The 23,890-nt window shown below is 41.1% G+C and overlaps 1 protein-coding gene across 6 annotated transcripts in view; it reads left to right on the top strand.

Annotated features, from left to right (window-relative positions):
• The window catches only part of WRN (WRN RecQ like helicase), a 42,845-nt gene extending 18,970 nt beyond the window's left edge, over positions 1–23,875 (top strand). For 2 of the 6 annotated variants that reach the window (XM_035537514.2, XM_050710208.1), the window contains exons 13-32: positions 824–930; positions 1,606–1,793; positions 2,967–3,144; positions 3,749–3,930; positions 5,169–5,270; positions 5,583–5,675; positions 7,034–7,175; positions 10,830–11,000; positions 11,083–11,177; positions 12,463–12,535; positions 12,703–12,776; positions 14,348–14,423; positions 14,707–14,819; positions 15,718–15,832; positions 17,023–17,148; positions 18,225–18,387; positions 19,454–19,668; positions 21,116–21,187; positions 21,806–21,940; positions 23,564–23,834. In XM_035537514.2, coding sequence (XP_035393407.1) covers positions 824–930; positions 1,606–1,793; positions 2,967–3,144; positions 3,749–3,930; positions 5,169–5,270; positions 5,583–5,675; positions 7,034–7,175; positions 10,830–11,000; positions 11,083–11,177; positions 12,463–12,535; positions 12,703–12,776; positions 14,348–14,423; positions 14,707–14,819; positions 15,718–15,832; positions 17,023–17,148; positions 18,225–18,387; positions 19,454–19,668; positions 21,116–21,187; positions 21,806–21,940; positions 23,564–23,686 — 2,543 coding nt within the window. In that variant the 3' untranslated portion in view covers positions 23,687–23,834. Of the gene's footprint in view, positions 1–823; positions 931–1,605; positions 1,794–2,966; positions 3,145–3,748; positions 3,931–5,168; positions 5,271–5,582; positions 5,676–7,033; positions 7,176–10,829; positions 11,001–11,082; positions 11,178–12,462; positions 12,536–12,702; positions 12,777–14,347; positions 14,424–14,706; positions 14,820–15,717; positions 15,833–17,022; positions 17,149–18,224; positions 18,388–19,453; positions 19,669–21,115; positions 21,188–21,805; positions 21,941–23,563 lie in introns of all 6 variants that reach the window. The other 4 variants (XM_035565206.2, XM_035557100.1, XM_035540720.2 and 1 more) reach the window with 4 other exon arrangements.
• The last annotated feature ends 15 nt before the right edge of the window (positions 23,876–23,890 follow it).

The raw sequence follows: 23,890 nt of genomic DNA, 5'->3' as shown, positions 1-23,890 counted from the left end.
CTGTTTCGAAACACTATATTGCATGAAACTCTATATTGCATCTTGGTCAGTTTTCTCGAACAGAATGTTGCAGCTCATGCATATCATAATAGCAGGGTAAATCCTAGGTATGTAATACAGAAAAAAAATCTTTGTTTAAGGAATTGAGTTTGTAGAGCTGCAGACAAGCAATACTGTTTAGGAAGATGGTGAACAATCTGAATGTCTGGAGTCCTGGGAAGCTGTGTGCTTGGCCTCTCTGACACCAGGGCACTTTGAACATGTCAATTAGAATGCAGTATCTGGACTCAAGTAAAGCAGTTTTTTGATTTGGAAATGGCAAGGGTATTTTCCAAGCACATCTTTGACACTTCTCATCTTGTATTTTTGTGAACTTACATTTATTTCCTCAATACAGTCCTGAGATTCTCAGGCTTTGTTTTTACAATCCAGGAAACTGGTGACATCTGTAAACAGCGTTTTTGACAAGTAGTAAGGCAGTTTGGAAAGGGGGAAAAAAAAGGGCATAACCATCAGTAATAGCTTAAGAATTTACCCCCTTGTAGGTGATGTGTTGGAGACTTGAAGCTTGGATAAGGAAGGAGAAGTGTGTGTGGGGGAATCTGTTAGAGCTGTTTCATCTACTTTGTACAAAAAGCAAGCCTATATAAAAATTGGTTTGGCGAGTCCTTACAGCAGAAGACATCCCAGAAACAAGAATGAAAGCACACTGGTGCTTTTTGAGGAAATTGAGCAGAATACGGTGTTAGTATTTTGTAACTTCCCATGTTGGTTTATTTGCCATGTAAGTATTGTGTCCATGCTGTGGTTCTGTCCCCACCAGGTATTGCCCTTATAGCTGTTGACGAAGCTCACTGCATTTCTGAATGGGGCCACGACTTCAGAAATTCCTTCAGAACCTTAGGCTCACTAAAGAAGACTCTGCCAATGGTAAGGTTTTCAGAGGTGCTTAATTACAACTTAATTTCACACAGTAGCTTGACATTTCATCACTTGATGTTACTCTTTGGGAGTACTTACTGTGGTGTTTTTGGGAGCTCGTGCAAGTCCTTGCTAGTGAATGAACTTCATTGTGGTTTTGACCTTTTTTCCAAATCTTTAAAGAGAGGATATTCTGAACCTGGACTGCCAAAACTTCTGAAAAATAGTTACTTTTGTTGGATCCCTGTGTGCTAAAAGATGTCAATCCTAAGCTCCTGGTTTACGTGCAAGGACAAACAGTTATAACTTCCAAATGCATTCCGAAAGCATTTATTGCATAAACTCCAAAACTTAGACCTGATCTTCACATCCTATTCTTGAAAATTTTCCCTATGTGTTCCCTAACCTTAGCCAACCACATCAGAAAATAGCTGCAGACTCACAAAGATGCAACTAAAGATAGGAATTAAGAAGACTCTGTACATTAAATGTTCTGTTGATGTCTGCCCTTCTTAACAGTGTAGACCAGAGCTCCAGGAGGCTAAATATTAACTGTTTTCCAAATAGCTGAGCTGATCCAATGAACATAATCAGATTAAAGTGCCTGTTTACATGCTAATCAGTTTTGACTTGTGATCTTAAATCATTGAGAGGTATGGGACTTCTGTTGTCTTTTTATTTCAGGTTCCCATTGTTGCTTTAACTGCCACTGCAAGTCCCTCGATTAGAGAAGACATAGTGAATTGCCTGAACCTGAAGAATCCCCTGGTCACATGTACGAGCTTTGACAGACCGAACCTGTACTTAGAAGTTGGACGACAGAGTGGAAATATCCTTAGGGATCTGAAGCAGTTCCTTACTAGGAAAGGAAGGTAAGGATTTAAGCCTGTTTTGTGTTGTTCTGTCAGATATAAATCTATTAAGTACTAAGGTATCAGTAGGGTGTACAAAAAAACTGGCACCAGTCTTCAAATGATCTGGTGAGGAAGTGTCTGGGCTCTCTCCCTAGCTTGTCTGATATCATGCTAGTCATTCATCACGTTCTCCCCCCTGTCCCTCATCTTCCTTCCCTAGTTTAAAAAAGGTTTTGAGGCAAAGAATGGTGGTGTCCCACTGTTTGCATGTTGCTGACTGTAGGATTTTTGACTGTAGGATTTTCAAGATCATTTTATGCTCAGGAGACATGCCAGCACGCTAGCGCAGTTAGAATGAGAGTGGTATATTAGCTGGTGGGTTCCTACCTAAACAACAGTGTCCATAATATGTGAGTTGATAACTAATCTAAAATAAGGTTTTTGTGGTATTTTTTTCTGAGAAGACTAATCTAGCAGAAGAAGAATTGCAGTCTTTCTCTGTTAGCAGACCCACCAGTATACCCACAAGAGTGGATTTCCTGCCACTTCCATCTCCTTGTCACAAGCTACAATGTCTGATTCTACAACAATATAAATAAATCTCATAGCTCATTTGTATGTTGTTATATAAATGTAGACCCTTTAAGTAGCATCTGTAGAAGTTCGTTTCCCGACTTTCGGGAACCTGGAAGGCCTTATGCTGCTACTTCTCCAGCACAGACCAAAATAATCTGTTTTGCAAAAGACACAAGACTTCCAAGTCTGCTTTTACAAAGGACAGACAACTTGTAAACAAGTACTGCGTTTTTGTAAAAGGGGCGAAATGCCTCCTCTTTCTTGCTTTGCAAAGAGCTCATTGGCAAACTCTTCGCGTGCTGTGAAGTCTGGAGATCAGTCTCAAGCACAGAAAGCTGTGTGCAGCCTAGGAGCACAAATACGTTTGATACAATAGCTCTGTGGGAAGATGCTAAGATGGCTTTAATCTGTGTTGCTTCTGTATGTAGTGATGACATTTCGTTCTAATTGCGGTATTATCTCTGCATAACAACGTATAATCTGATCTGTTTAAATCTTCAGGATGATGAATTGCTGCAGAAAGCTACGTTGCTTTTTCAATTGGAGTCAAGCGGAGTTTTTGCCAAAGGGTCACTTCATCTGTTCTGCATTTTAACATGTTGCTATTACTTTTAGCAGTTCTGAGTATGAGTTTGAAGGCCCTACCATCATCTACTGCCCTTCAAAAAAGGCCACAGAAAAAGTTGTGTCTGAACTGACTAAACTCAATGTGCTCTGTGGCATGTACCATGCTGGAATGGGAATTCAAAAAAGGAGAGAGACCCACCACCAGTTCATGCGGGATGAAATTCAGGTACCTAGGAAACTAAGTTCATGTTTTTTTGTTTATAATTGTAGAGTTTCTAGTAGTGGAAAGAATTTGGGAAGATCATTGGGTTTCCAGTTTACTTCGTATATTCTCTGTTCTGGACACGAAATTGTTGGCCTGTGCCGACAGCAGTATGGTTCCTGGCTTATGTTTCAAATTCCTCTAGTAAATCTCTTAAAATGCATAGCATGTAAGGAAGCTGGTGGTGACTGGAACAATGTCCTCCAACATCCTGTGAACTGCTTTCTTCTTCCTGTAGCTGAGCAAGGAGAGAGCTATCCTGGGGCTTCTGTTGTTCTTCAGGACAGATTTTGTCACTGGTTTGAGGATAACTACCTGAAAACACTCAGGCATTTGCCATCACGTAGCATCACTCATGGCTGTAATCCAGTGCTCATGCTGTGACCCAAATCAGGCTCCTTGTTACCAGTGAGGTAGAAGTCAAATGAGAATTTGAAGCCATTGTATTTTAGGCTGAATTTTGAGTCATGGCAAGAAGTTGTCACTGACAGTGTGAGCACTAGTAGCAACCCAAACATATTTTTGATGCTTGTTTCAAAACATATGCTGCGTGGCTCCTGTTTTGTAGTGTATTGTGGCTACAGTGGCATTCGGAATGGGCATCAATAAAGCAGATATCCGGATGGTTATTCATTACGGTGCCCCTAAGGAAATGGAATCCTATTATCAAGAAATTGGGAGAGCTGGTCGCGATGGGCTTCCTGCTTCTTGTCATGTCTTGTGGGCTCCAGCAGACTTGACTTTTAACAGGTAAGTGGCTGAAGACAGCTGCTTTGGCACAGATAGCCGAAAGGTATCCAAAGAAAGGAGCAGAAAGGGTTTAGTTGAAATCATCGTGAATTTGTTAGCATAGTTCCGAGTATTTTTCTGCATACACTCAGTACTGGATACTAAGTATGTTATATTTATTCTAGAAGATGTTAACATTACCATACATGTCTGAGTGTCCTTGTTCCCGTTCTGCTTCCTGAAGATGTATTGCAAGGCAGACAGTGATGAAACTTGGTCACTTGTTCTGTAAATCATCTGACCTGTTTATAGACCTCTCAGTGCCCTTTAGGAGTTCTGGTGCTGTAGAATTTTTTTCTCCTCTCCTCTGTTTCAGGAAACCCTGATAGTAGAGGTCTCTTCTTGACTTTGTTGATAGCCAGTGTAGGATCGCAGAAATGTCTTAGCTCACTCTTTGAAACTTGTGTGACCAGACTGCCAGTCTGTGAAACCATGTACTTCTCTGCTCTTTCTTTTCCAGGCAGGCAGAAGCTTGCCTCTTTCCACGTTGAGCTGGAAATGGTGTAGCTGCATTAATGTGGAGCCCAACGCCTGCAGTACTGGCTTGTTTTCCATGCCTTGTGTGACAGAGAGCATGGTGCAGGTGGTAGCTCAAGTTTGGCTCATGCAGCAGCTCAGAGCATGGGCAGAGTGAGTTCTCCATGCACCTATAAAGTACTCCCATGCTATTTTTTTTCAGTTGGATGCTTCCAGTGGCTATTGTAAAGGCTATTGCATTAGGTAGATGTGCCCTAGCATACTGCCCCTGAATTTCTTAAAAGGAGGGTGGTTAATATACTAGCATGGCTTGTAATCTGGCAGTAGCATCAATAAGAACTTAACAGATCTTATCTGGAAAACTAGAGGCTGAGTGAAATTGCCCTCTGCCTCCTCTTCCCTGCTCTGTGGCTTTCAACAGGGGTTTCTGAAGCTTGGTAGTTCGTGGTGCTAAAAGAAGCTCAGTCTCTCCTTCTGCCCAGTTTAGAATAATTGTCCGATGTAGAAAAGCATGAACGTGGTGTTCTGACTGTGCCCCGTGCTGTAAGGATCCAGATTATAGAGAAACAGGCAGGTCGCTCGGGACTGGCTTCAGGAGGATATTTTCTCCAGCTGTTTCCAGTGAACCTGGCTGAGACAGTCTGTGATACTTCATTGTTGGTATGGCGCAGGGGAGTAGTTGTCAGTACCTAAGGTTCTTCACTTTTTATTTTGACCGACAGACATCTTCTAACTGACATACGCAGTGAAAAGTTCCGATTGTACAAACTGAAGATGTTGGAAAAAATGGAGAAGTACCTTACCTCAAATAGCTGCAGGAGGAAGTGAGTACTGCACTTTATTACATGTTTTGTATAACTTCAGTCGTTGTGACTCGGTCACAAGGGTAGACTGTGGCCATGAGGCCTCTTCAGTATCAAGAAATACAGCCTTTGGTGTATTTATACATATGTATCAAGTGTTCCTTATTTACTTCTCAAGGAAAAAAAAACCTTCCTTTTCTTTAGAGGAATCAGGGCCAAGTAATTGGCTCCCCAGTGAATTAACTAATGATGCTGATTTCAGCTCTGTTTTCTGCGATGAATTTAATGTAAATTCTTGTTCTTTTATTTAATTCCCTACTTTCCCTTGGGTAGAATCATTCTGTCTCATTTCGAAGACAAACAACTCCGAAAGGTCTCCTCTGGCATCATGGGCACAGACGAGTGCTGTGATAACTGCAGGTGCAGGTAAGCGTTCTTCCCTTAAGACTGATACAAGAGGTTACGTTCTCTCAGGCTGACTTACAAGGCAAATTACCTGAAAGAATTGACTTTTTATGCATTTGGTTTTGCAGATGTTCAGCCTGAAGCTTATCTTTGTTTGAACAGCTGTCCCTAACTTGCTACTCAATAATTGAAGAAGCTGTGAGGCAGGTTATAAGCAATAAGTTATGCTGTGGGAAAGCCTGTAAATAAACTGTGGCCACAGTTCCCCAAGTGGTTTAGAGCAACTTTCTCAGACTGTGAAATACACAGTGTTTCATCACTTTATAAGTCCTGTTGGGTAATTAATCCCAAAAGAAACTCCTTGAAAGTGGGATGTGGTGCCATGTGTCTAAGGTTAAATGGCCAGAGTGTTAAGGGAGCTGCTCTCCTGTTAACAGTGTGTGCTGACATGTTCTTTCTGGTGCTGGTAATAATCTCAGATGTGCCGAAGGGAAGCCAGGGGGTCAGGGGTCAGTAGTCACACAGATATGAGCAGAAACACTTTCCTCCAGCTCTGGCGTGTGTGCACATACTCACTTTCCCTGAAGCTGTAATAAGTGATCCCTTGTTCTTACTGATAGCATAGCCCTTTATGATCAGAGATGAGATGTTACAGCGTGTTGATCTTGGCAAAAAAAGTTACGAGCTCGCTTACACTTCCTATATGTTCTAGGGTTAAAGAAGCTTTGTCTGAGCCCTACCAAAACTAACCAAAGCCTCTTGTTTGAGAGGTCATACATACTTCCAGTCCGTCTGCAGTTACGGTGTTGTGCCAGTGAAGGGCCACACAGTGAATTTGTTACATAACTGAAATTATTTGGAATATAGAACATTGTCCTTCTTCATTTTTTGAAGCGATTTGTGCCAGTAATTTTTGGTGTTTTTTTCCAGTCAGTAACACATGTAGTAACAAGCCATAGAAAATAAGAGTTGCTGTTCCCTTCCGTTGTTTTCATTTTGTGTGTGTTTATTGGGGAGAGGAAAAAAAACTTTTGGCTGTTAGATGCAATTAAACAAAGTCTGATGCCAAAGACAGTCCAAATATTCAGATACTGAATTCAGAAGATTGCTGAGATGACACTGTTCTGTCACAGCAAGTACCATGAAGAACTGCTTAGAGTTGGACGTGCAGCTGGGTTAACTGTGTGTGATTTTGGTTTTGGCTTGGTCTCGCACTTTTGATCTTAGTTCTATATGCTTAAAGGAATCTTTAGTTGCTCACATAAACGTAAACTGAGGTGTGTATTTTATTTGGTTACCGCTTGCTAAACAACCTTTGAAAGAAAGGAGGGAGGACTTGGTTTATATATGCTCAAGCTTCATTCCCTTGTGCCTTTCAGAACCTCCTGTCTTGCGACCTCCAGTGACTCAGAAGGAGGCTTACAGGACTTTGGAAAGCAAGCATATCAGCTGCTGTCTGCAGTGTGCGCCCTGGAAGAGAAGTTTGGAACTACAGTTCCCATTTTGTTTCTACGAGGATCTGTAAGTGATATTAAAAATCACAGTGTGTGCTCTGAGAGCAGAGGGGCCGTTAAGGTGTCCAGACCATTTATTGATACACCAAACATCACATTGATACACATTTATATGTTTAGTACCTTTTTCTCACAGTAAATAGATAACTCAAGAGAGGTAGGATAAATTTCCTGAAGCTGTTCAGCAACACTTCCCATGCAGCCTTTAAATGCAACAGCAATAAAAGCAGCAAACCTCCTAAGCATGTTGTACTTTCCTCTTGTGCAGCTACAATGAAGGAACAGCTGCTGTCTCCAAGCTCTTGCTGTCTTGGCTCTTTTTCTAAAAGGTATAACGTGCAGCCTTGTATGGCCCAAGAGCTTAGCTTAGAAACAGTGTGTTATTTGCACTGGACAGAGCTGTCCTGTATTTTGTGGGTTACTTGGAGTAGGTTATTGACAGTTGGCTATTAACCCAAAGAGTGGCGGGGATTCTGAAGCTCTTCCTGTACGGCTTCAGCCCTTATGCTCTTTATGGTGAGTTTAATGTCTTTGCAGAGACACTTAAGTGGCTTCTCTATGAAGACTCATCCTTTCTGTTGTCCTGAAAGGAATAACCTCTTCAGAGTTAGACCAAACAGGTCTCTGCTTGGTAATCTGTTGGTTTATGTTTGAATAAAGCACACGCTGGCTTGTTTTCTGGCTGTGTACTGCTGACTGACTCAGAGCAGTGAGACAGGAAGTAGCGTATTAGAGGAATATGAGTATAAATCATCTATGAATATCTTAATGTGCAATGCTTTTGAAATACTGGGGAGGAATGCACCAGATATAAAACACAGGCATAACAACAAAATCACTTCAAATGTTTACAGCCCAGAAAAAAATCACCTGCAGTACTTGATAACACTCAGTGAATGATGTCACACTTTCTTTTTATTAGAAAAACTGCTAATTGTCATACAAGTGTGGCTAGGACGAAAATACATTGTTACAGATTTTAACAATCCAAGCTACTTTAAATTATTAGACATTACTGGGAGAATTGACAATCATGCCAAATCGGCACTGCAAATATGGAATAACTTATTGCTTACAAGAATACTCTTTTCTGGGCTAACATACATTTTTTTCAAAGTGTTTTTCTTTGCTCTATTGCCGCAGTTTGACCTCTAGAACAAATGTATGAAATATTTTCTCAGTATCACCATAAGTTAAACATATCTGTCTGAAGATGATGGTTGTATTATTTTAAGAGGTCACATCAATTCTGGAGAATTGATGTGTTTTTTTGTTGTGTTTTTTTTTTTTTTTTTTAAGTTAGTGGTATCTTTTTCCACCAAATAAGTCCAGGTGGCCTCCAACAGACTTCAGGTGGACCACAGGGGAGGCCAAGTTTCACTTAATATTTGAAAGCTGAGTCAGACTGAACAAGGTCCTCAGGGAAACCTTGAACTAGAGCTGCGTTAATAGAAATATTATACCACCGTTCTAAACCAAGAAGAATGTGATATTTAAAATGTGCATCGTTTATCAGCGACCGGGAATTTATAGTTATGTGAGCAATGATTTTATTGTTATTAATAGGCTTTGTGACTCATTGCAAGTGGCTTTTAGTAGTAACTCTAACATTTAGTCATTTCTAAGCAGTTAAAATTGCAAGTGCGGCATAGGACTGACTTGTCAGAAGCCAGAACAGTATGACATTTGTCCCAAATATGGACAAAAAGTTTATTGTTCTGCATCTTATTCCTTTTATAGAAATTTCTATTGTTAACTTGCTCTTAAAGTCAAAACTGTGTTCTGAAAATGTGCAGCTATTGGAGTAATTAATGTAACTGGCATAACTGAAAGGAATATTTCCAGCTTTAAAGTAATGCGTGTTAAGAGTTGAATGGGGGCTGTCTAGACACGAGGATGTAGGACTTGGCTTTTTCTGCCTGCTGAGGAGGTGACTCCCTTGAGTTCAGAGTCAGGGCTTAGTGCCCTGGTCCCGTGCAGCAGTGAGGTGAGTCCCTCTTCCGTGTGGCTCCTGTGCCCTGCTGCCAAAGGAGTGCAACAAGCCCCTCTTCCTGCTGCTCCACTCGCTGCATGGGCTAGACAGGAGCTCCCTGGCTGCCTGAAATTCTCTAGAGTGTTCTTCCCTGCGGTCCCTGGAGACGTTAGGAAGCTCAGCAGACCTCCCTGTTCTAACCACTGCCTTTCCTGCATCTCATATTTGTCCTTCTCTGCTCCTCTGCATCAGCCTGTTTTGTTCTCCTTTGTAAAGCAAAATGGGCTCTTGAGGGTAGGAGACCTATGTTTGTATGGCACCTAACACAAAGATGATTCCAGAAAAAGTGCCAACAGGCATCTGAAAAGCCTACGTGAATGAGTCCTGCAAATGCAGAAGGCAAGCCTCCACACCACTGTCCCCTGTTGTCTGACATTATAATGTAGTCATCTTTCATATCACTATACACTTACTTATAGTATACATTTTTAAATCTTATTTATATTAGAAATATCATGCTATATTATGTATGCAAATATTCAAGTCTTTGTATACTCTAGAGCATATGTTTAGTGTAAATATATTTGTGTAATCCAAAAAATGTAGTTCTGTAGACCATGTAGGCCTCCCTAGGGGAGGAGACGCTCAGCAAAACAGCAAATAGAGGGTCTGAAGCATGACCTTCTGTTTCTTATTCTAGCAAAAAAAAACAAAACAAAAAAACTTCTTTGTCTGAGACTCGTTGACCTACTATCACTTGATCCGCTGTTACGTCCCTCTTTCAGAAATGTTCTCAGCTTTTCAGACTGTCAGTGTTTCCCTTCCTCTGAAAGGGGCTTTAAGCCCTCTGCACTCCGTTTGGGTCTTTGAGTTCATGGGGTGAGAACCTAACAAAGAGGACCTCATAGGCTTTTTTTCCCCCAGTGTGGACCACTAGTAAGAGATGAGGAAATAGGCAACTTTTTCAAAACAAAAAGATCCTTGAAGTGAAGGCCGACACATTACAATGGGCAGCTGAAGTAGAGGAGGAGCCATAGAGCAGATATCTGTAGTCAGCTTGTTGCAGACTCTTCACCCTTGTCGTGTCCTGGGATTTAAACAGGCTTTTGTTTTTTTTTTGTTGACCTATTCACTTTTTCTTTAAGTTTTTTAATTAAAAACACAGGTAACTGCTTCTACTCAAACTCAATTCTTAGATATTCGAACATAGTGATGTATTGAATGGATCTGAGATTGCCGTGAACAGGTTAAATACAAACTGCACTAATGTGTTTTTTTCCTTTGATGCCTTGAGTGGCTGGGTTGTTCCTATAACTTCCTCCATGTGCAGAAATGGAGATATTTTAACAGTATTATAACCTCAGTGTAGTTCTGTCTGGGGGCTTGCTTCAAAATGAAGTTACTGGTTGTGATCTTTTTCACAGCACAGAAATGGGTTAGGTTAGCAAAGGTGAGAATGCTCTTCAAACAACATGGACGAGGCAATAGGAGCTGTTGTAAATGTGGTTACTGTGGGGGGTGTTACATAAACTTGAATGAATGTTTTTGGCTTGTGACTTTACAGAAAATTTCTTCTGTGAAGATATGTTCTTGGAGACACCGTCATATCTCAGGATATATCTCACTGGGTATGTTGGAAACTTTCTTTCACAAAGGCTGGAGAAGCCTGACCAATTCTCTCAATTTCAGAATTCCCAGCGTCTGCCAGAGAGGTACCGAAAGCATGCTCTTTACGGTAGTGGGAAGGACTTGACAGAGAGCTGGTGGAAGTCACTCTGCCAACAGTTGATAATGGAAGGATTCCTCAAAGAAGTCTCTGGGCGTAGCAAGTTTATGACCACGTGTGGGCTTACCCAGAAGGTACTTCTTGGTGTGAGACTACCCATCGAAGACTTCTGAGTAATATATAGCTAAGCCATACGTTGTTTTTTTTTTCTTACAGGGAAGAAATTGGCTTTTGAAAGCTGGATCTACCTCAAATCCAAGTCTTCTGTTACAGTCCAATGAAGACTTAAACCTACAGAGACCTCCTAGAAGGTAATTATAGCATGCACGTCCTCTTGAGCACCTTACATTATTTTAACGTCAGATTGGTCTCTGAAGCCTGCTTCTCTAGGTGGCAGGTTTGACAGGAAATAGCTGCATTAGACTTTGCAGCCAAAGTTTTTCCCTTATGCTGTAACATAATATTTTAAAGTCAGTAGATCAGGTGAAGATAAGAAACATTAAAGGAAAATCTGCCAAGATTTACCTTCTTTTTAATGCTGATGAGTTATACCATGAGTCTTTAACTAGAGCAGCTAAGCGTTTTTTCTCTGTTTTGCACTTGACCTACATTTTCATAAAAGTTAGCTTTTCTGCTTCACATTCTCAGCCTAGGTACTACATGCCTGCGTTGTTACAAGAATTGCTTCAACATAAATGTGTAATGGTTTGTCTGAATTTGTGTATTTTCTGAAATTTTAACTTTCAAAAATCTTGGTGAGTATATCTGCAAAAGTGGTGTGTGTTTTCAGTGGTGGTCAGTCGATTTGCCATCGGAGTATATGGCTTCCTAAAAAAGGCATGTGAAGTTTTGCTTGTGATCTTCCACTCCACTGTTTGTGAAGGATAACTCATTTTGTTGGTCTTCTTAAATATGAACTTAGGCCAACTGTCTTTGAAGTGGAAGGTAAAGAACTGGAGGCAGCGGAGGCTTTGCTGTGACAACAAATACTGTTAGAATGAAGCTCTTCAGTGTTGGCCTTTGGACATGTCTTCAGATGTCTAGATTGTAATAACCTGATTGATTTATTTTTTAGCTACACGTTGTCAAATTGCCAGTTTTCTTTTGCCTTCTCTAATTTTCTATTGTGACTTTTTAGCTAGTCTACAGGTCTTTTAGAAGAATAAAAACACTTGTTTGTTCGTAAACAGTAAGAAGTGGCTAAAAGTATACGCTTAGTGCAAACCAGAAAGTTGATACTTGCATGTTTTCTCCAGAAATGGGATTTTAAAAATTGAATCTTTCTATCAAGACAGCATTGTCACAGAGCTTTGATTTCTGTCATCGGAAATCCTTGTCTCTTCTGTAAGACAAGATTTTTGTTCCTTGTTAAAGTTTCAGTATTTTGCATGGGCTTTGAGGTCCTTGGTGTTTCCCTGGAAATTATGTTTCTAATAACTTTAATAATGATAAGGAAGTGTGATTTGTCAAAAATTTGCCTGTACGAAGTTCCATTCAGTTTGCTTAGCAATATAACAACTTTTTTCAAATAGCAGCATACAAACAATTCAGTCTGATTTGAGTAAGATAGAATTATTACTTTTTTTATTACAACAGTAGATCTTCACCTGTGGTGTCAATGCAGGGCTCCCTGAGCACAAAAGGAACAAAGCAGTCACCAGTCAAGCAGGTCAGTATGAGTACAACTCCTCTTGTGTTTTTACCCATCCTTGTTCATATTAAAAACCTTGCAAGTGTGTCATGGCATCACAAATGTACATTTTGCTGCTTGCAGCAACTTCATTTGAAATACTGTTAAATTAGCAGTTGTTTGTCTTGTTCTTCTGTGTTTTATAGATATCTTTGTATGAAATGTTTTCATATGAGAAAACAGCTGGAATGCCTTCAAGAAGGAATACCATGCTTAACAGGTACACTATTCTAGACTAAAACAGAATTATGAAGTTCCGACTACATAATAGAGGTGTTGTTGGTGATACAATCCTTAAAACCAGTACTCTGCTTTGAAGTGACCGTCAAAATGTTTTGACTGCAAGCAACTAGTATTTAAAAAAAAAAAACTTTAAAAATGTCATTGTTTCAAAACATTGAGCTACAACATTTAACAAGCTTTGCAGAATTTGACAAGATGTGTTAAGTTTAAGTACTTCTAGTGTGTCATAGGACTTCTAGTGTGTCATAGGCAAAGCAAGTTTTATTAACTGTGAAATGTAAACTTTAACTGATTTTACTTCAAATCCAATAGCAAGAAAAATAGGAAAATGTTAATTAAAATGGAGTGATTGCAGCTTTATATTGGATACTTTTACTGTGGCCATTTATTTTTCAGTCAGTATTTTCTATGTGATGGTTGAAATTGTAATTGATTTTAAATTGTTTCAGACAAGCAACTGAGAATAATTGTTTTCAGTTAAATGTAATTAAGCTAAAAATGACAAGCTGTGACTCTATCTTAAAACTGGCAGAACAGAGCATGTTCCCTGTGCAGTCATTGTAAGTGAGCATATAGGTTTAGGTTTCTGCCCTTTTATTCTCTTCTGAGATCAAGTTGAGGCTTCGTGAGGTTAAAAAAATAAAACAAGCTTTTGCAAAGGGCAGACAAAGTAATTTGTTCTCGAAGATTGTGTAGTGCTTCAGATCACACTGACCTTGCATTTTTGAGCAGTTCCCTTCTTTCAGACAAGTAGCCTGATGCTGACGGAAGATGGGAGCACCAGATGTCATTTAAGCTGAGAAACTGCCACTGTAGCCACATGGAGAAAAGTTTTTCTAGGGACAGCTACAAACTAGAACAGGTTATTTTGCACTTTGCTTAGCAAAGCAAGGAAAAGACACTCTTGTTCTAGTTTGTCTGCTTGCAGATACTGCGCTGCAATGATGGCAGTCTAATTGGAGGTAATATTCCCTAAACACGAGTCTATGATAGCTGTGATGCTGCTCTCTACAAAGACGTACCTAGTGGTAACAGTAGCTTATTTTGCTTACAGTATGGCAGCTGTGAGCTTTGTGAGCTTTTAAAGTTGTTATCTCTTTCTGGCAAAGATGAATATTACTGGCTATGAGTAGAAATGCAAGGTATTTCAAAGGGATGCTGTCAAAATAATGTCATAAATGGACAAGTGCCTGTAAGAATATGCTTTTGCTAATAATACAGAAATCCAGGTGCGGGTAGGGATATAGGTGGCTTGCTCACTGTTTGAGTTTTGTACAGCAGAAGGTTATTTTTGAGTTATTGGACTAGCCATGGAGGAATTCTGATAAATCTGGCCTTGGGATACTGCTAATTCTGCCCTAATTAGCTCAAGTCCATAATCAGTGCACCTGCTAGCTTGAGGTGCTGGGCCACAGTCTGACTGTGCTGTCAAAGGGCAGGCAAAAAAAAAAAAGTCAGGCTGGTGCTCTCTTACAGCCTTGGGCAAAGTTAATGAATAAATTAATAGAATACAAGGGATGACTTTTTACTTCATTATCTTTCTTTTAGTTTCCCGGAGCACTCGCCTGTGAGATCTCCTTTGAAGTCCCGAGAACCTGTTTCATCTCCGGAAAAAGAACTAGAGGTAAGTCTTTGGAAGAGAGGATATCTGTGAATTGCAATCAGCCTGTAGAGCACAGTCCTGCTGTATTGAAGAAACTGGCTTGGGCAGCTCGTAATATTACAAAGATGTCTTGAAAAGGAGCCCTGAAAGAGAATTTTCAGTATGAAGATTGTTAATGGATTGTAGGCTCTTTGTGTATTAGTGGAAAGATGAGGGAAGCTTTAATTTTACCTCTCATATTTGAACTATTCCTACATGCCTGATCGCAAGCTTCTTTCTGAGAATTTGGTTCTCTTCTTCACAGACTGCTCTGTATGGCAAGCTGTTGACTGCTAGACAGACAGTAGCTAATGAGAAGGCAATTCCTCCAGCTGTCTTGGCAACCAACAAGATCCTGGTGGAGATGGCCCGAATAAGGTAAAGCCAGCATGCATACCTGTTAGATAAACTCAAAAAACAATTGCAAGCCAAGTCACAATCTCTTTCTGCTTTTGGGAGTTTGCCTCATTGGTAAAGGAGCAGCATTTTTCCTGAGGACTTTGTCATAATACCCTTGTAAATCGCTTACTGGTGTAAGTTAAATAGCCATTAATGTTAAACTTGTCTCTTCATGCTAGTTCTTATTTAAAAAAAAAAAAAAAAGCTGACTTTGCATATATCTCTAACTAAGCCTTCTGTCAGCTTGACAGTCATGGAGGGAAAGGTGCATGTTGTCTGATTCTTACTTGTCCAGCTTCTCTCCAGTGTGTTTTAATCATTCTACTACATTTATACCTCGTAAGGGTTACAAGAACATTCAGGTCAGGAGCTGTCCCTTACCTTGCACAGGTAGCTCTGTAGCACAAAAGAATAACCAAAATTCCATGTTGCTCTTGACTACTGAAAGGAAAGGAAAGAAAAACACTTTCTTCATTGTAGGAGAGGGTATTGTGGGGCAGCTTGGTGTTTAGTGCATCTGAAGAGCCCTCCCCAGCTGCTAAACAGCATTAGGTAAACTATGTTTGGAATGCATATGTTCTTCCATACATCTCTAGGCTTATATATTTTTAGGAGGTAAAAGCAAATAAATAACGGATGTAGCTAACATCCTCTGATGTATTAAGCAGCAAAACTGAAATTTTTGCTGTGGTCAAGCTTCAAGATACAAAAGTGCAAACAGTGAACTGAACTAGTTCCAGAGATGGTAGTGCAGTAAAAATATTTTCAAGTAGTGATTATTAGATCTGCAGCTCAAGCACATATCATTCAGACTCTTGATGTTTCAAAGCATCAACATAGGATGGTTCCATGGCTTTTATTATTCATCCTGAACCAGGCCTACAACTGTTGAGAATGTGAAGAGGATTGAAGGTGTATCTGAAGCAAAATCAACCATGTTGGTCCCTCTCCTGGCTGAAATTAAGGACTTCTGCAAAGTGAATGGTTTGCAGGTATGATTTATTAAAGCGTCTCCTACCATGCAAGAGCACTAAAAGACATAATTCGGTTTGCAGCTGTTGGATTTCTCCTTCAGGGTTTGTCCTTGTCACAGCTTTCCCACCCAAGCAGGGCAGCCAAACTCTTAGTCTTGCTTACAAATAGGCCTTCTACATCTGAACGTGCTGTGTGGTGACAACATGAGGACCTGGATGATAAGTGTTGTCATCTTGAAAGTCCAGGGCGTACTTGTAGAGACCACCCACCTAGCAGGGCCGAGTATCCAACCAGTGCCATATTACTGAGAGCTTGCAGCTAGTTTAGTGATTTTTGGGATGGAGTCCAAGGTTTAGGAAATGTTCCCTCACCAGTTTATTGCTTCAGTAGACTCTGAGGGCAGGACTGAAGTTTGCTTCTGTAAGTTTCTCCTTAGGAGACTGACAGAGATAATAAGTCTTCTGGCTTTCCTGAACACTCTGCTCTCTTTTCATAGTTGGTTTTACTTCTGTGTGAGATTTTCTGTAAAGTGGCTCCTCATCGCTCTTGCCCTTGCAATGGCAAGAGACTCCATTAGGGAGGGGCTGTGGAGCACAGGACTGGAGGAGCTGTGCAGCTGTTTAACTTTGGGGGGTTGAATTTTCCTGTAAATCTACAGGTATGGGGATTTAGATGTCTAGAAAACAGGTAGAGCAGTAATACTGCTTCTCTGTGATGCTTGAGATAACTCCTTAGTACATTAAACACCAACTCATCTTTTTCCTCAACAGCAAACTATTAGGTATGGGGACTGCAAGCATTTCTGTTTTTCATTAAATCTGTGATAAGCAAAAGTTTAAAATAAATGGAGGAACTTCCCATACAAAACAGCGGACAGAATACCATAGTTTGTTCTGATGGAATAGTTCTACATATATCGTAAGCACTAAGAAGTTTTGTGTTGATCTGGACACTTCTTGAGGCTTTTTTGCAAGTCCCTTGACCAATCCCATGCTTTTTATTAAGATGGAGTGTATGGGTGTCCATCCTGATTCCCTCTCTGCTTTCTGCTTTCTTTTTGTGGAATGTGGAATTGGGGTCAAAACCAACCTGCTCAGAGATGAATAACTCTTCCTGTTATTTCCTCAGAATTTCTTCAGGTAATGGCAAGGTGATTCATTGGTTGTTACTGAGATATAATCCTTTTACTCCTCTTTATCTTACTCAGACGGACGCATTCCCTACATCTGGACCTACAGATCAGAAAGAGGCATCTCACCGGAAGCATGCTAGAGCCCTTTCTCCCTCAGAGCATGTCACATACGTCTTGTTCCAAGACAAAAATCTCTCCGTGGTAAGTTTCTCCCTGTGGAGGTCTCTTCCTTTTTGAGAACTAATGGCGGGGATATTTTGTCTAGAGGTAGGGGTTTTGCAAGTGTTTTCTCTTAAATCCTCTGCTAGGTTTTAGTTCCACTTAGTTCTATATCTTTGCCCTTAATACTGTGAGAAGACAAAAACTTCCTGATCAGGTAGCCTGCTGGAAAAAGGATAGTCACCAGCTTAAAGTGTGCCTCAGGACTAATTAACAAGAAGCAGTTGTATAATTCTTAATGGGTAACTTGATGCTGCTTATGATTGTATACATGATTGTATACGCAGTGTCTGTATTGTCTGGGGGAGAAATCAGTAGAAGCATGAAACCTATTTCAAGATAGATAAGTAACCAGTTTCAAAACTCTCCTGAAAAGTGCAAGTTTAGGTGGAGTAAACGTGAGATGTTTCTCTTCGATGCAAACCTCTTAAGAGAATTTATTTAACATATTTGAAAAACAAGAGGGAATTTGTTTTGGTGCTGTTAAACGTGTTCTGCTCTGATATTGTAAATCATATGGACTACTGGAAGGTCAAGCGCATCCTAGCTACTGAACAGGAGACATGTGAAGCTTTGTCAGAGTACCACCTCACGAAGTTGGAGCTGGGTTGATGCTTAACTATGAGGCAAAAGCCTCCACTTCCTTTGTAGTAGAACTTTCTGGGATTCAGCTGCCACAGGGTGGAAAGAGGGTGGTAGTGAGTTGTGACACAGGAATGTGAGCTATAGAGCAGGCTGCAGTGAGCCTTCAAGGTGGCCGCACAGCACCCTTGCTGACTAGAGCCTCTCCTCATCTGAAGTATGAGGTAAGACATTGCACTCAAGCTAAGAAGTAGCAGCCTTGAGAGAAAAATGCTTTTCACAAGCTGGAAGAGAAATTAGGGAAGCAATAGAAGTGATAAAGTGCTTGTGGGGTGAGGGGTTGTCGCACAGCTATGTGACAGTATCCCCTGTTGCTTTTTGGACATGGGAGCTTGCCAAGCTTTGAGCTTTCAGTTGTATTTCAGAACGCTTCTGCCACCTTAATTCCTTCTGCCTTTGTTTCCCTGTTTCCCTAGAGGACTATAAGTGAGACCAGATCTCTTCCTCTTTCTGAGATTGGCACTCACCTGCTCCAGGCGATGAAAGCTGGCTATCCTGTCAACCTGGAGCGAGCAGGTTTGACTCCTGAAGTTAAACAGATCATTTCTGATGTTATCCGTAATCCTCCTATTGACTCAGGTGAGCGTTATAGCCCTCATCTGAAGCTTCTCATGGCAGTGGCGTACTAATGAAGGGAATGCAAAATATCACAACTCTGGGACTCCTTTAAGTAGCATCTATCACTTTTTTGGAAGACCCATGACAAAGCAGAGCATGGCAATGACAGTTATTTTCCTTCCAAGGTTGTGTTTCAAAGTAGGGCAGTCAGGCCTCATTACATATCAAAATTCTACTACTCCACAGCATAGTGGAAGGATTTGTATTGCTCTGGAAAAGACCCAGGCACCGCTCTTAAATGTGTACTTACTCAAGTGGAAGTCAGGCAAGCTGAAAGAAATCAGCCTGGTGGTGTCTTCCCATGAGCAATGGCATCTGTGAACAATATGCTGAATAAGAGCAGTAGAATTTCCTTGGGGAAATGTCTCCGAGGTGATGCTTATTTATGAGGAGAAGACTGAATAGTGCAGGAAATCACAGTGCTGTGAGCTGGTGCTGTTGGCTAGTTCAGAGGCTCAAGACAGCCATGTACTTGTGGCTCTGCTCACGGGGGACTTAAAGTTCAGCCTTGCCCTCAGAGCTTAACTTCTTAAGTTAGCTGAATTTTCTGGCTTTCTAGCTTCGTGACTCCTGTCCTATTGTGGGCGATCGTATCCTTTCAGCAGCAGTTACAGGCCCAGCCAGACTCTCAGCTTACTTTGTTAAACCTACTGCTCTGCAAGTTGTCCATTCCAGTATAACAGAAGAAGGGAGGCTATTCAGCCTGAGTTAAAACAGCCTTCCTATTGAGAGAAAATGGTTGATAGGAGGTGCAGGTTAGAAGCAGGCTGATTATGACATTTTAGACTAAATTTGAGGGTGGTAAGTTTGTGCAAATGAGTGGTAGATTTTTCCCATGATCTCACATTCTGGTTTCTTATGATACAAACCTATGGATTAAGTTTCACTTCTTCTAAGGCTTTCTATGCCTTAATCTGTTTGTGCTTTAATGAGGGAAAACTGATGCTTTACAACATAAAACTATGAATGAGAGAAAGGACAATTCATGTTTTTAAAATAAATAAATTATATTTGTATTTTTTCCAAGACACCACCAAAATTCAAGCAATTAGGACACTTGTTCCTGCAAATATTGAACTGTATCTCATCCAGATGGCTATTGCATTATTGGAGAAAGAGAATGGAAATAAGGCTCAGCGTGGGTCAGGTGTTAAAAGGGTGTTGGTATGGTCGGATGGGCAGCAGGAAAAAAGAGGAGCAGACCAAGCAAGCAAGGAAGATGCTTTGTGGAGTGAAAGAAAGGTTAGTAAAAGAAGCTACAAAACCAGTTTTGTTTAAAAAAAAAAAAATTTTTTTCCTTTGTAGGAGCAGGCCAAAAGCTGTTGTTTGTTGCTGTTTGCAGTAGTGCTTGGCATTTCCATCTTCCCAATTCACCTTTTCCTGAGCTCTGGATAAGTCTTGCTACCCTCTAAGACAGGACCGGAAAGTTCCTCCTGCAAAGTGTTGGCCTAGGAAGAGGGCTGTCCCTGTGCATCCCAGCTGTGGTCTGCTCAATGTCACTTCAGTTGATCTCTTCCTATGTGGAACTCTTAGCTCACATCTGCTATAGTAGGTGCTGGATGTGCAACCTGGGAAAGATTAGATACCCAGTGGTCCCACTGCTGTAGACTGTCACAACTGCAGCTTAATAATGGCCTCAGAATAAGGATGAACACTTTCTGCTGTTGTTCAGCCCTTTAGAAAGTAGATACAAAAGGTTCCCTGTAGAAACAAAGGATTTCTCAGTAGCTGGGACAGTGGAAGAAAATTAAATTCATATTTGTGCCTGGTATGAGAGGCTTTGGTAATCTTGACCCTTTATAGACAGAGTCTACATTCTGCTCTCACCTTACTTCTGCGCATTGGTACCCGATGACCGATGTGATGTGGGAAAAGTGATCGTTTGTCTAGAAAGCTCAAAGATACCAGGGGAGCTGAAAGGAAAAAGCCAGGGCCAACACCTGCCAGAGTTGTTTGACAGCCCTTCATGGGTGCCTCTGTGTAGCTGTGATAACATGAAAAGTGTCGTGCCCTAGGTCTGAGTCTTTGGGAGGAGTTTTCTTTAGGAGAAGGAAATACGGAGCTCTCTACTGCAGTTTGAGGAAGGCTAGCCAAGCCTTCCCAGCCCTAGGGTGGCCTCTCAGCATCTCCACAAGTCTCTGAAAGTCCAGCTCAGCACCTTGTACAAAAGGTTGCCCTCCACCGAGTGGCTCAAGGTGGGAACAGCAGAAATTCCTAACTGTAAATGGTCTTGCTGCCTGTACTAGGATTTCATGTCTGTTCCTTACAGGGTTTTGGGATGCCTTCTTTAACTTGGGCTCAAATAATTTTTGGAGCCTTGCCATTTTGGTGAATTGATTGCTTCTTGCCTCCCTGAGCACTATTTTGTTCCTAAAATATTAGTGTCTGAGCCTTTTTTTTTTCCCCTGAAATTGATCTGGCAGTCCAGTTGCATCAGCTGTAACTATACTTTTTTTCCTGTTGCTGTTGGAGCTAGTAACAGGAATGACATGCTATTAGAGATCAAATTAATATTGTACAAATGAGTAGACTGCAAATCTAAACACTAATCAAAATAGACTTCATTCCCTTCTCTTACAGAAGATATCCTTGTTCAGACAATATCCTTGTTCCAATAACTCTGTAGCAAACAGCTTTTAAAACTGCTGATGGGTGTTGTTTTCTAACAATATTATTGCTGTTTTTACAGGGTAATTTGATCAATCCTGTGCTGAAGGAAGGAGCTGAAAAAACAAATCCACAAGTGCTGCCCTCAGCTTCGGTAAATAGATGTCCTTACTATAATAAAGCATGCGATAGACTTGCCATTAGTGATGCTCTAAGTGAGACTGAGATGTGCACCTGATGCAAAAATCTAAGCTTTAGTTCTTTCAACCAGTGACGAACAGGTATTACATAGAAATCGGGAGTTAATACCTCTGTGCCTTCCGCCCCATTTTCATCTAACACCTTTGCTTGAAAAACATATCTGAAAATACAGTACTTGAAATGGAGGCAAGTATTTCAAGTTCTTGGAGCCACTGGGACAGAGGAAGTATTCTTTTCCACTACAGATGTCCTGGTCAAACCACAACAACAGGGAAAAAAAGCAAAACAACTACAACAAAAAAGCAACCACCCAAGTAAAACTTCCAGTTCCTGTAATTGAAATTAATGCATTTCACTTGTTCAAATTTTATTTTGGTGAAATGGATAAATGGATAAGAAATAGTTAGGGATCTCATTCAACAGAGGTGTTGAACTCCTGTTTATAATTACGGGCTAACTTATTTCCCCCTTAAAAAAAAAAAAAAAAAAAAGACCCAGCCTTTCTATTGAATGTAGTTATTGCTTTAATGCATGCATGTAACAGCCTGCTTCATTCCTGTCATACGCAAAGGCGCAGAGCACAGATGACACCCAGCCAGGTGACAGGGGTGCAGCGGGTCACACGAAGCCCATCGCATTGGCCTCCTGGAACCAGCCAGCCCTCAATCCTGAGGAGGAGGAACTGTTTGCTGACTCTCAGCCAAAGGTGAGGCTGCCTGTAGCTTTGTGCCAGGAAACAAAGTCCAGATTTGATGATTTTTCTGATTATCTTAAACCAAAATCCTGGCTTCTGTTTGAGTGCTTTCCTGTGCCTAAAACTCTGCAAACCTTTTCTGTTAATATGCTTGATGCAGATGCCCCCTGTGTTGCCCTCGATGTGCCTGAATCCGGTGTGCCTATGCACTTCCACGGTAGCAGCCTGCTTTAGGAATTTTTTTCCCTAGAAGATCTTGCCAGCCCTCTAGTGGCAGGTGCTCCCAATACCTCAGGAGGACATCTGGCCCCCTTTCTTCTACTAGGTTGCATGAGATGGGTTTCTGGTCACATTGAGGTTTTCTGTGCTGATGTTCATATGAGCAAGCTGTATGAGCATACAGCTGGTGTTTCTCTAAAGGAAGGTCGCATGGCTCTGAGCAGCACCACTTGCTGTACAATTTGCCTCAATTTCTGGTTCGAGGCTGGGAAGTGGATGTGAACACACAACCTGATGCAGACAAATCCATTGTTCATGATCTGGTCAGTTTATCTCCATCCATGAACTAAGTTGTTAGGTAGTTAAAATTTGTAACAGCACAGCAGCTATCTTATCTGAACCACTAAACATATTAGAACATTGTCTTTGTTTCCTGATCATGGCTTCAGAGAGCTTCAAGAACATCAATTCTGAGTAATTGCCTTTGTTCTCAACCAGGAACGGTGTAATGGTGTGTGTACCCTTCATTCTTCACCTGAGCGTGTGCTGAGAGCCCTGGTGTTGTGCATGCACCTCTTGTTCTAGGCCCTGCAGCAGCCTGTCTTCTGGCTGTAGATCAGTCCTCCTGGTGCATTTCCCAAGGGCAGCTCAGCAGCAGTCTTGAGACAAACATCTCAACAGAGTTTGGTCCTTCCATTATTTAAAAACAGGTGGCTGAATGGTGAGCAGAAACACATATATCTCTTGGCTGAGAGCTATTACTGGAATTCATGCTTTATGTTGCTGTGGCATCTTTCCCATCACTGCAAGATGCCTCCTGCAGTCACAAAGTGCAGCATGTTCACACTGTCCTCCATGAGTTCTGCGGAGCTGATGACTTTCTTGTGGAGGGAGAGAAGAAGGAACATTGCACAGCTGGTGGCAGGCGCCCACAGTGCCACTGGTGGCTTTCAGCCCCTGTTTCTCAAGCAGTCATTAGGAGAGGTAGCTGATGCTGCTGATCCGTTACCAATTTGGGGTACCCAGGTTTGTCATCTTGGGTATGTGCTCTCTCACAGCTTCCACAGATACACCTGCAGTTCCATTTGCCATTTTGACAGATTTTTGTTTAAAGGCAATTCCTGAGGATCAGGATAAAACTTGTAGAGCTGTGCCAGCATGCTTTGGTGCAGGCCCAGTGGTTTTCTTGGACATGCCTAACGTTTCCCTGGCATCACTTGATTTATGACCAAGTTGATTATACGCTTGAAAAAGGTTCTGAACTTCAGGGATACAGACATAAGCCACCCTGGGGCAGTGTTAGATGGTTGATGTCTCCTGATTAGCATGGTTTGGGGTGCAGAACTGTAAGTTAGAATGAGATGTAAAAAATAAAAGCTTTTTTTCTATTTTTTTAACACCTTTTCCTTCTTGCAGAGTTCACAACCCCCTTGTAAGAGGAAGGTGCCTGCATGGTTTGGAGCCTCGGCAGCCCCTGTTGTGCCTGTGCCCCAGACCAAGAAACCCAAAGCGGACACAAGAAAAGGAATCTTTAACTGAAGATTTATTTTTTGTAAGAAGTGTACGTGTACAAATGTTAGATGTATTATGACAAACTACTTTATACGGAGCAATATTTTATATGTAGCACTGATGCCTGATTTTGCTTGATCTATGCTTTTTTTTCACTGTGTGAAAGTCTTATTAAAAAAAAATCTTATTAAAAATAAAAGTGTGGGATACGCTGGGATACGAAGTAAAAAA

Source organism: Cygnus atratus, chromosome 4 (assembly GCF_013377495.2).
Source record: "Cygnus atratus isolate AKBS03 ecotype Queensland, Australia chromosome 4, CAtr_DNAZoo_HiC_assembly, whole genome shotgun sequence".
Classification (NCBI taxonomy): domain Eukaryota; kingdom Metazoa; phylum Chordata; class Aves; order Anseriformes; family Anatidae; genus Cygnus; species Cygnus atratus.
Note: the sequence above shows the minus strand (reverse complement) of the source record. Positions and strands in the feature narration are given on the sequence as shown.